The sequence below is a fragment of the Suillus subaureus genome, assembly GCF_016647635.1.
Source record: "Suillus subaureus strain MN1 chromosome Unknown BJ212scaffold_13, whole genome shotgun sequence".
Classification (NCBI taxonomy): Eukaryota; Fungi; Basidiomycota; class Agaricomycetes; order Boletales; family Suillaceae; genus Suillus; species Suillus subaureus.
Genome location: NW_024538569.1, coordinates 363,132 through 374,542, shown reverse-complemented (window position 1 = coordinate 374,542; position 11,411 = coordinate 363,132). Strand labels below are relative to the sequence as shown.

Sequence of the window (11,411 nt, the reverse complement as noted above, 5' to 3'; positions counted from 1 at the left end):
ATTAGTTCTAACTAGGTCTGGAAAAAATGTGTTGCAAGATCTTCTACATAACTGCACTGACAAATACCATGAGCTCTCTCAGGATCAAAAAGACTGTGTTGTTGAAGAATATGAGGAGAATAAGCTTCACAAGTCCAAAGGTATCAGAATATCAATGAAGTCCAAGATTAACAATGTCACACTAACACTGAAGGCTATTGAGAATGAGGTGCCTTTTGTGCTATCAAGTTTATGCAGCAGCTGATATAAAATTAGTTGAATAGTCTTAAGTGTCGCACCAGCACCGAAACAATTCTTCACACAGTGGTGGGCTCTACTAACATCCCACTATGTGGTATTATATTTGCCACCAAAGGTGTCAACGATTTCATGACATCACTAATGAATATTGACAACCAGGACCTCATCAGCAAGATGGAAGGTTTTGCTATCCAAGGCATACAAGGTGAGTTCATTGGTATTACTATTTTTTTACCATCCGATACCTACATTATTTGGGCAGGTGCTGCCCATACTTACAAGGACTGTTGTTCAGCAGAGTGGACATCAATAAGATGAGAAGTAAATTGTGCACTTCATACTTTTTTTTTTTGGAACTGCAAGTACATTCTTATATGTACTTTAGAGGAAATTACTGGGGTACCCAAGGCAACAATGCAGTGGAAAAACTACTGGTGCAACATTGTTCAACATTATCATGTCATCTGTAAAGGTTGGCCCACCCACATCCCTTTCAAAAACCTTAGTGAAGCTTCTACTTCCCTTCCAAGCTGAAGATGCTCCTCGAGATATGGAAGGACAAGCTTATTTCTTGGAGACTCCTGGATGAAGATGAATATCAGCAGCTCCAACAAGAGCACAATGAGAAGCTTAAGACTGGAGAGATCATTGAGCCTTCCCATCAGCCTTGCTCAGATAAGGGGAAAAAATGCATACAACCAATGGATGAACCTTCCACACACACAGGCACTTTGATGTCTTCACCTTCTGGGGCTGTACCTGATAATACAATTCATACCTGGTCTTCTTCCCTTTCATATGAACTTTGATTTTGATAGAATTCTTACAAACCTCGATGTTATGTATGGCCTCATGCATGTGCCTGATTTTTTCAATTTATCCTGGACTGTTTTCAAAGACTCAGATCATACCTTATATTCACTACAAACTCCATTCCACTTCACTGTGGTTGTGATGAGTCATTGACCAGTATAATATTGCAAACAGTTTGAGTACATATATTATACCCTAATTATCTTGTAGCTTGTAAGGATAGAAGCCGCACATGTTCTTCACTGCCTCGCTCTGTAGGGATGGTGAGACCCACAGAAGATCAAGGTCAGCACTATGAATGAAGAGAATCATGAAAGGCACCCAACTCATCAGTGGCAGCTCAACCATCTTGCCATCAAGCACAATAATGTGTGAAGAGGGCTGACAGGTTGAAGATGAGAGATGACGATGAGGAAGCAGAAGGGAAGTTGTGGGAACACTTTACATAACAGGGCAGAAGGTTTGGCAACAGGGCAGGCCCTGCCATATAAGATTATGGCACATGAAAAGGAAATGGTTCAGAAAGTAGAGTAGCAATGTACCTAACGCAAATAGTGTGGAAATAACTTCCAGTGTACATGTCATCTGTGAAGCAGAGGAGGAAAAAGGACTGTTGAATGATACAACATCAGTAGATAGTTAGGTATAGGCCCTAGAGGAGCGATGTACCATATAACTCTTAATGTATGTGTCATCTGTGAAACAGAGGAGGAGACAGCACTGTTGAACAATACTAAGTCAGTAGATAGGTAGGTATAGGCCCTAGAGTAGCAACATACCAATAGTGCTGATATAACTCTCAGTGTACATGTTGTCTGCAAAGCAGGGGAGGAGAAAGGACTGTTGAACAATACAAAGTCAGTAGATAGCTAGGTATAGGCCTCACAGTAGCAATGTACCAATTGTGCTGATATAACTCTTGGTGTACATGTCGTCTGTGATATGGAGGAGGTAAAAGAACTGTTGAAAACAATACCAAGTCAGTAGGTACTTAGCATTAATCCCCAGTGGAAACATACCTTGCCAGCACCAGGTTTGAAGGATGGTTTAACAATGGTGAGCTCCAGGATGAGAGGAATGGGCATTGAAGGGAGACAAGTCTACAAAAGATGGTAAGCCCATCAAGGGCAATGTCTGGGACAAAGCCTACATATCAGTGGAGAGCTCTGATGGCCTTGAGATCACAGACAATGATGAGGGAGGGGAAGAGAAAACCATGAGAACAGTTCATATAACAGAGCAGAGGGATTAGCAATGAAACTGGCACAGAACAGAACTTTCCCATGCCTTATGCATAGATATACCTAAGGATGCACGGGGTTTGGGGCAAGGTTTATGGCTGGTGTTGGTGTTTGAGTGCAAATGACTATTCTAATAATTGACAAAGCACATAACTGCCCAGTATTAGTAAAGCTACTTATTGGGAAGGCCAGGTGAATTCCCCTACTGTTGCACACAGGCTGTGACAGTGCCATGTCACAGCTTAGTCATGAATTCCCATGCCAATTTCCATCTGATGACCTGTGCTAATGCTACCTGCCATGACAAAGTCTTAAATAGCAATATAATCCAAAACATAAGTATGGTGAAATGAGAACATTCAACAGGGGGAACACAACTGCACTACCATCCCTTGCTGGTTATCATGTGAAATATTAACAATATTGTCATGAACTCCTCAGGGTACTCTAAATTTGCAAACATCCATGCCTATGTATTAACATCTCAAATTTCTTGCAGTATAAATTGTCATAGTTTGCTGAAGCAGAATTATATCCCTCTATAGTTCCCACAGCTACAATTTTGAGGATTGATGAATTCACTGATGCTGTCAAAAGTGTTGATCTCTGGAGAAATTTGTAGTTTACTGATGCATCCACCTGGTCCAAGCACACAATAAACTCCTGAATCTGTGTCTTCATTAGGTTCGCAGACCATTCATCAGGCTTCTAATACGACTCGGTTGAGAGGTTGGGCCAGCAATGAGAGCAGATGATCAAATGTTGAAGACATGAAACATTGGGAAATGCCCAAGGCATTACTGCATATCTTTGTAGGTAATCCCCAGCTTCCCAGTGACACACTACATACATTTATTTGATGATTTTAGGCATCATTATGTCTTGAATCAGAGTACATTGGATTCTTTCTCAATCAGGATCCATACTCTGGCATTCAATGCCGCCTAGCCCCATGCAGGGCTTTGCAAGATGTCCATGGTGCAGTGAGTTATTGATAAAATTAAAATCAATTTTACAATTCATCATGTTCATGTCATACAGTCTCAGTACTACATAGTCAGTCTAGGACAGTTGTTAAGCTAAACAATCATTCCTTTCTTTTCCATCCCCAGGTCATGCATGCAGCCTTGCGAAATCTTGAAGTAATACATGTTGTTAGCTCACATACAGAACATGGAACCCTTCCTGCATTTGCATCCATGTGCCACACATTCCAGAGCCCAGCACTCAATGTCCTCTGGAGAGATTTACACTCTGTGAAGCCACTTCTAAGATGTTTACCAGCAGACCTGTTTGGCTTCGAGTGCGGATGTATGGTGCATCTCAATTTTGGCACTTGTTGCAAGTTTCAGGCTAAGTTCACTTTGGTAGGCATTGCAGAAACTTCTTGACAACAAGATGTGGGATACTCTATTCAAATATACATTCCACGTCCACTCCATCACTGCAAAACAAACAAGCCACCCCTCAGCAATTATTGGATCCCTCAGCGTGATAATGCTGTCTTATCCATCAACATCCCTGCCCTTGTTTCCAAATCTTCACAAATTAACATGGCATGCCAGTGGATCTTACTTCGCTGCAGAGTTCCTGCGCATAACTTTTGTACTCTCCCTATGGGTCTTGACCTTGCAGTTTACCTCAGCATCCTCCATTTTCCTCTCCATTCTTTCATCTCTTGGGACCTTGTGCCCTTACCTCCAAAGCATGACCTTGAGATATCGCCCTGAAATGGAAGACTTGTCCAGTAAAATTTCCCCTTTCATCACACAGTCTATTTCCCAGCTTCACAATCTCCACACACTGATGCTGTGGGACATAGCAAATCCAGGGATAGATCACATCATGCAGCTTCAAGCTCTGCGGACACTGGACTTGGACCTAAGGACATTGTCAGTCAGAGAGAGGCAGTCGCTTTTGCCATTCCCTGGCTTTCATCATTTGCATTATTTGTGCCTTGGATTTGGTGCATTCAAGCGAGCCACAGAGCTCTCAAGTTCACTCTGACTTATCAGAAGCAAAGAAATCAAGATTGTCTTCATGTCCTGGATTGCAGAATCCTCCAAAAGTCCATCCACATCACTATTGCAGTTCCTTGCCATCCTCCCAGAGATATGCAACAACAAGGAACTTCAATGCTTCAGCCTAATGGGATCGAGAGTCATCACCATGCACACAGAATTAGCCGTCTTCACACCATTGTGTGCATTTCACAATTTAATTGTGTTATGGATTGAGAGGGGGTGTTCCACCTCTATTTCCAATGGGGAGCTGTGCCAGATGGTAGCAGCCTGGCCTATGCTTCAAGTACTCAAAATTAGCTGCTATATCACAATTGATGCTACCACAGTACCAATGTTCTGCGGGCTGCTAGGCATGCTTCGACTCTGCCCCTCTCTAACTTTGCTTGCTCTTGCCATTGATACCACAAAGCTGGAAGACATCAATTTAAATGCCCTGGTGGTGAAAGCCTTAACACGCATCTCAATGACCTCACCCTTGGTAATTCATTGATAGCTTTCCCACTAAACGTAGCTCTTATCCTCAGCAGCATCTTTTCCTGCCTCGAGCAGGTTGATCTTGATTGTTGGAACACAGCTCCAATGGATTCATTATTATCAGCACACAACAAGAAGTCAGTGATAGAGAAGTGGGTGTCCATTAATAACCTTCTTGATGGTTTTAGCATAGTAAGAGAGCATGTCGCAACTTCATGATGGCGGGTGGGTACAAGCACTGCAGTGATAGTAAATATTCCTGCTACCTTTAGATAGTGGGTCTTTCTGATCAGGTTTTGATTATACATGGCATTGTGTTTTGGAAATTTATTGCCATCCAAATGGCCATGAGTTCTCACAGTGAGTGATTGGATCCTATCTATTGCCTTGGGAGGTAATTGAGAATGTATGTCATCCAGAGAAGCCTTTCTCAAGGCATTAATGAATGCCATTGCATCCTGCGTATTTTCGAGCTGTGCCATCTGATGCAATTCCTTCATGCCCTTGTCCATTCAGCCGCTATCTGCTTGGCTTTCAGTTTCTGTGCAAGAGTTCAATAGTCAGATGCTTTGCATGACATTGTCATTTATTTTATAGTTGAATCGTTAGCTTTGTAAGAGAATAAGTCAAGAGATGTCTTGCTTACAAGTCATCATTTTGAAGTTGTGTCTCTCTGTATCTGGATGTAGCCTTGGATGCAATAACAGACTCAGACTTTGTGGAATGGACATCTATTATTTCAGTATCTATGGTCACTCCCTATAACAAATTCGGTCAAATACTATAGTAAGCAGCACATCATAGGGATTTGTCTAACCCAGATGACTGAAAATGCTAATCGCTCAACATGCATCCTGAGGCCTGAGGGGGCAAAGGTTCATGCCAAGAAGTGTGGGTAATATGTCGATGCACTTGTCATTGTCAACAAGGTAGACCATAGATCTACCTGCAGCAGCCTCACTGTTTATTAATCTCCAGATGAACAAAGTGAGACACATCCACAATATCTGTTGAAAATCATGAGAGTATGCAAACTTAAGAAACAGAAGAAGTCAAACTTAAGAAACAGAAGAAGTCAAACTTATGAACACCAGCTTCAATATTGTCATTCATCAGATGATGTGCATGCAGGCATCATCAATATCCTGACAGCCTGATCCAGGAAGTCACTGGTATACTTGTTTCACGCAGTGTCCAACAAAGCATTACCTGGGGGATTTATGCTGCAGATAATGAGATCTCTGAAGTCTGCATGGTCTCTCCATTCTGGAATTGCTGCACTCTTAGGCAGAACAACCCATTGCTCACCTTCTGAAGGCAGACAGTCAAGAATCACCTTTCTGACTGAACTGCTCTGTTCAGATCTTCCCTGCCCACCAGAAGGACAGGTTTTGTGAATGTAGGGACAGGAACAGTACCCTGAAAGAAATTAGCATTGGCATGAGTGGAGGCATTCATCACAAACCTCAAGGTAGTTATATTGATTTGCATTGAAATGACCTTGATGGAGTTGACTCCTGCCATGATGGTGGACATAGGAAAATACTGCAAAATGCAGTATTGCATAATGCAAAGTGTAAACATAGTCAAATAGGAACATTTGTGTTCTGGTGAGTGGTTCACAGGCCATACTTACATTAGCTCACTGTAAATGGCCATGTATCAGATTTTAGGAAAGGATGATCAGGTTTACCTCACTCAAATGTTAAAAGCAGCCAGCCCTCTTCCTGCAAACCTCAGAAGACTTCTGGAGTCTCTAGCTACTGCTCTTGCTCAAGGGTCAGTCCTTCAATGGGAAGCCAGCAACTTCATGCCCACCACAAAGGATAACTTATCTTGGCAGGCAACACCTCCGGTCTCCCCCCATGCAGTCCCCTTGTTTACTTCAGATCCTGGTGCTTCCTGGCTTCATGAAAACAACCTCCCCCATCATGCTGGATACTGCAGGCAGTACAACATGGATCCAGATCAGGGACTGTGTGTAGAAGAGAGGAGAACAGAGGCTGAAGGTGGAGCTGGGGTTTCAGAAGTGGGTGAAGAAGGACAGGAGGTGCAGGAAGGGAAGGTGCAGGATGGGGACCCAGAGGCGGGACAGGCAGGGGAAGCAGGACAAGGACAAGGACAAAGAAATATGATGAAGAAGTGTCAGAGAGGTGCCCAGCCATATGCACCCAAGTTGGACAAACGATGACACCCTCAAATTGTTGGAGGAGACACTGTTGAAGCAATGGTAGCAGAACTAGCTGCTGCTCACCCCTTATCAGAATCTTTCAATCCCAAAGTCTGGGCAAAGGGAATCAGCAAAGGTCTTGCATGCCAGGAGGTTCCAAAGTCTGCCTCCAGTAGTGATGTCTGTCTTGTGTCATCAGCAGGTGTTTCCCTGTGACTGGCCAAGATGTAACTATCAATTTTTTGCTCATGGTCAACTACATCAGTCTAGTCACCCAATGTCAAAGGTTTGTTGTCCTCATAAGTCCATGTCTATTATCTCAAAGGGTCCACTGGCAGAATCAGGTTAGACACAGGTTTTAACCTGAGTCAAATCTACCATGATTTTGTTCAACCAATGGGACAGAAGATCTCACTCAGGATGTTCCAGAAATGGCACTCTGCTGGCTCAAAATTTGCCACTTTAGCAGGCGGAGGGACTATCTATGTGCTGATACTTATTGCTGGCCTTGGTTTGTGAACTTCTATCACTTCCATGACCAGGCAGGGGCCTTGGGAACTTGCCAACATTCTAAGACGCTCTGATAAGTGTAAGACACCAATGACTATATATAAATACCGTTATTGATGCCTATTTTAGCCACATCTACAGGCAGGATGATCATTGATCGAGTTATACTTGCTGTGCATGCCATTCAATGGATATTGCCACTAACCATACAGTCTTTGTTTCCAGTCAATATTCTTTCTTCACATCAGCTACTAAAGGATGGAGGCTTCGTCAGGTCATCTGACAGGTTCTTTGATTGGATTATTTCTAAGTGAGAATGGATACCTCTAAATATCTTTCTGGTCTGACCATATCATCTATAGCAACTTCACTCTGCTTTCAAGAACATCTGAGTGGGATAGAGGGTCTGCAAGTGAGGGGGCAAGTGCCAGCTCAAGCAGTACCACTCCAACAGTCCTTCCTTGTGTGTTTATGACTGACAGGATGCTTGAGCAGCTTGCTCCACATGCTGATGATCAGACAGAAGGTAATTCTTGCTATCTGCCAGCTTCTGCCATCCCTACTACATTGCTTGAAGACCCTCAGGCTGTGGTAAGCACCCACTGAGAGTCTGAGACATGATATTGCCAAATCACTCCATCCTTATAATATGTAGACATGATTATAATAGATCCCTAGAAAAGATGACATTGGAAGGGAGCTGAAGCCTATGTTGGGGATGTTAAGGATGTCCTGGCTGGGCCAAATGCCACAATTGCATGCATTGTGAGGTACTGGCAACCAGCAAGAATCCGAGTGGATCAAACTGATAGGACATCGCTGAGGATAGGCTGGACAGGCATTTTGATGAAATATTGCAAGATACAATCATGTGTAAATATATATTTGAATGTCCAGAATTTAATGTAGCAATGAGACCAGCCTCGATGGCAGTAAGCCCAACCAAGGCAGTTGAGCCCTGGATAAGTAAGGAGCTGGATGTAGTTAGCTGGAAGGGAAGAGTTAAGAGATGAAGAACATCCGCAGGCCTGTGACATAACAAGATTAGTTGACAGGAATGGGAAGGAGATGACATGTAGTTGAAGACGAAAAAGTCAGTTTGGCAGAACTAAGAAGACTGACCAACTGCTGCTTTGCGCCTCCCAGTGAAACGAATCAAAGTGCTGACAATGAAGAGGCCAGAATAGGAAAGAGAGAGGATATTATCCCTTTGAGCAGGGGGGGTGGCTTTCATGGTGAATATAACCATGACATATGGAAATTTTTGGTTTGTATAGTTAGATATGGTTTTAAAATGACATAATGACACCACTTTATAATTTATTTAATGGTGGCATGATTGTTATGGTGTCATAAATGATGATTTATATAGTTTTAATATGTACTCAAAAAACTGTCTGCATGAGTCATGATTTTGTAAGCCTTGTATCTCCACCATATCTCCTCTGATTCTCACAATGTGGTGCTCAATCCAAAGCCCTGAAGCAGCACTACAATATGGTATTGGCATGTCACTGAGGTCTCTATGTATCCTCACACAATATTGTAAATAGTAAAAAATGCAAAAACATGTGGACAGTTTTTTGAGCCACTGTACTTGTTAAACAACCATGGTAACAAATCAGTGAAAAAAACAACAGAATAGCTCATGTGCAAAAGTGAACCAGGTGGATCAGGAGGTCACTATCAGGTGATTTGAATGGTTCAACATATACCATCATGCTTGGTCCTCCACTGAGAATACTGGGAAGTCCAGAGACAGGGAAGCAAAGTGCATGATGGACAGCGTGTGCCATACTCTAAGGTCTGCAAACTAATATAATACCTTTAAGTTGCACATTATTGGAGGCCAGCAGAATTGGTGCTTACTGCTCACAAACATGCTCCCCAAGGCCACGCTAACCTCTTCTTTGAGCATTGCATCCAGGTCCGATGTGAAGTGCAGAAGTAGGTTGTCGATGTCCTGGAGTCAAGCATTAATCACCTCATGGTTTCAAGAGGCTTACACTTCAAGTAATGGTCTCTACCATGGATGTGCATGGTAGGAGGATGAAGTGTGCTGAGTGGGGAACAGAACATACCCAACAAAGTATCACTAATGCACTGGCTGTCTGAGCACAAAGAGGGTGAGTGATTGTAAATGCACAGATGGCTGATGACACACCAGTCTTGCTTTCATACCATGCTCTTCTGCCATCATCCCTCTGGACCAGGGATAGAGTGGGTACACTCATGGAGCAGGTTGAACAGAATGAATGCAGCAGACCCTCCAGCAGGACCTGGAAATGCTTCATATGACCTTTAAGGCAGCTGCAGGATGGAATATGTACCACACCCAGCCACTCAGACTAGTCTTGACCTTGTCAGTGCAACCAGAATGCAGACAGGAGGCCAGTTGACATGGTCCCAGGCATCAATGACTACTGTCCCTGCCTTGGCAATGACCTCAGCTACAGTGACCAACACAACATCCTCTTCACTTGGAAGCACAACGCCAAGTTCCCCATTCTCATCCAGACACATACCACCACTAGCATCCCATCCAACTCCTCAAGTAGCACCAGCACATCTGCTCGTCTGACAGCACTCGTCTCCCCTGCTTCCAAGCACACGTGCAAACCTGAGCCTGGTGGATGCATTTGTGTGCATCAGCACAAAAGATGCAAGGCAACAACAAACTTTGGACAGCAAGGAATACACTCAAGGGCAGCCCCAAGCCGAACCTGCAGGTGTGCACCCCGCACAAAGCTGATGTAGATGATCAAGGGAATGAGTATCAGAAAGTGAAGAATAGCTGAACATTGAGTCTACTGTGTAACATAGCACATGCTCCTTCCATCTATATCGACAAGGTCAGAAGGTGAACCTGCTACATACAAATCGAGAATTGAACACACCAGGTCAAGAGCAGAGCCTGCTTTGAACCACTCAACTTGACTCTTATTGAAGGAGTGAGCAAGAGAAATTTCCTGTAAGATCATCCCATCAGTACCACAAAACTTCATTACAAGAGCCAGTAACTCACATCTTTGCTACCACCTGCGTGCTTGGCAACAAGAGTCAAGTTCTTTCCTGGGGCAAAAGTTTCTAAGCCCAGAATGTCAACTTTGTCGCTGGGGTTGGCAAAGGTGAGAGCAAGCATGCCTTACTTCTTCAAGTTTGTCTCATGGATACAAGCAAAAAACTGGGTAACAATGGCAAGACCACCAAGGTAATGGGGCTCAAGGGCAGCATGCTCACAAGATGAACCTTTACCATAGTTGGAGTCACCAATAACGACCCACTTGATGCCCTTGTTGCAGTAGTAAGCATCAGTCTGGGGAACTGGACCATATTCGCTGGTGATCTGGTTCTTGATCTTGTTTCCCTAGTCATTCTCCAAGTTGATTGCACTGATTGAAAAGTCTAAAGGATTATCAGGCAAGGCGACTTGCACGAAATGTTTTCGAGGTGACCACAGTACTTAAGCCAGGGACCACCAGCTGAGATGTGGTGAGGCGCAGTGGGAGGACTCTTCTTGTGGTCTGGCATTTCTCACAATGTATTAAGCTAGTTGAACGTTGACATTCAACTATCATGTAGTATAGGTTTATGAATCAAATGTTAATGTTTGATCCCACTGGGATTCTGCTTCAATATTGACCTCGTGGTCTGGCATTTCTCACAATGTATTAAGCTAGTCAAACATTGACATTTGACTATCATGTGGTAGGTGTATGAATCAAACATTAACATTTGGGAGTGCTGCAAGAAGCTTGCTTGCTTGCTCTATTTACAGCTGTGTGCAAATATAATGGCGCTGGCGCAAAGAAAACATATAACAACAACGAGTGCTGAAAAAGGACTTAGTGAGATTTAACTTAGTTGTAGGGACTTTGTCACATCACTGCCATCACACTTTGCCCTTCTCCAGAACATGGGCTGTCAGCAACAGATGTA

General features: G+C 43.4%; 5 protein-coding genes across 5 annotated transcripts; 3 read left to right on the top strand and 2 right to left on the bottom strand.

The window, feature by feature from the left end:
- Positions 1-64: 64 nt before the first annotated feature.
- Positions 65-244, top strand: BJ212DRAFT_1270229 (uncharacterized protein; the record flags this gene model as incomplete). Its single annotated transcript, XM_041330868.1, has 1 exon — positions 65-244. A coding segment is annotated over one exon (180 nt), but the record flags the coding sequence as incomplete, so codon positions are not given.
- A 453-nt stretch (positions 245-697) lies between these two features.
- Positions 698-1,049, top strand: BJ212DRAFT_1480137 (uncharacterized protein; the record flags this gene model as incomplete). Its single annotated transcript, XM_041340018.1, has 2 exons — positions 698-712; positions 771-1,049. The coding sequence occupies 2 exons, from the start codon at positions 698-700 to the stop codon at positions 1,047-1,049; spliced, it is 294 nt and encodes a 97-aa protein (XP_041193807.1).
- An 803-nt stretch (positions 1,050-1,852) lies between these two features.
- Positions 1,853-2,138, bottom strand: BJ212DRAFT_1480136 (uncharacterized protein; the record flags this gene model as incomplete). Its single annotated transcript, XM_041340017.1, has 3 exons — positions 1,853-1,893; positions 1,953-2,013; positions 2,073-2,138. 3 exons carry the CDS (start codon positions 2,136-2,138, stop codon positions 1,853-1,855), a joined length of 168 nt encoding a protein of 55 aa, XP_041193806.1.
- Positions 2,139-6,449: 4,311 nt separating this feature from the next.
- BJ212DRAFT_1299110 (uncharacterized protein) lies at positions 6,450-8,241 on the top strand (the record flags this gene model as incomplete). The annotated part of the gene is made up of 9 exons (XM_041332802.1): positions 6,450-6,945; positions 7,057-7,123; positions 7,165-7,248; positions 7,288-7,306; positions 7,368-7,473; positions 7,698-7,782; positions 7,835-7,998; positions 8,020-8,063; positions 8,143-8,241. The coding sequence occupies 9 exons, from the start codon at positions 6,450-6,452 to the stop codon at positions 8,239-8,241; spliced, it is 1,164 nt and encodes a 387-aa protein (XP_041193805.1).
- A 948-nt stretch (positions 8,242-9,189) lies between these two features.
- BJ212DRAFT_1299109 (Aconitase/3-isopropylmalate dehydratase) lies at positions 9,190-11,130 on the bottom strand (the record flags this gene model as incomplete). The annotated part of the gene is made up of 10 exons (XM_041332801.1): positions 9,190-9,278; positions 9,342-9,435; positions 9,554-9,579; positions 9,637-9,751; positions 9,998-10,098; positions 10,196-10,220; positions 10,370-10,441; positions 10,498-10,585; positions 10,622-10,839; positions 11,116-11,130. The coding sequence occupies 10 exons, from the start codon at positions 11,128-11,130 to the stop codon at positions 9,190-9,192; spliced, it is 843 nt and encodes a 280-aa protein (XP_041193804.1).
- Positions 11,131-11,411: the final 281 nt, after the last annotated feature.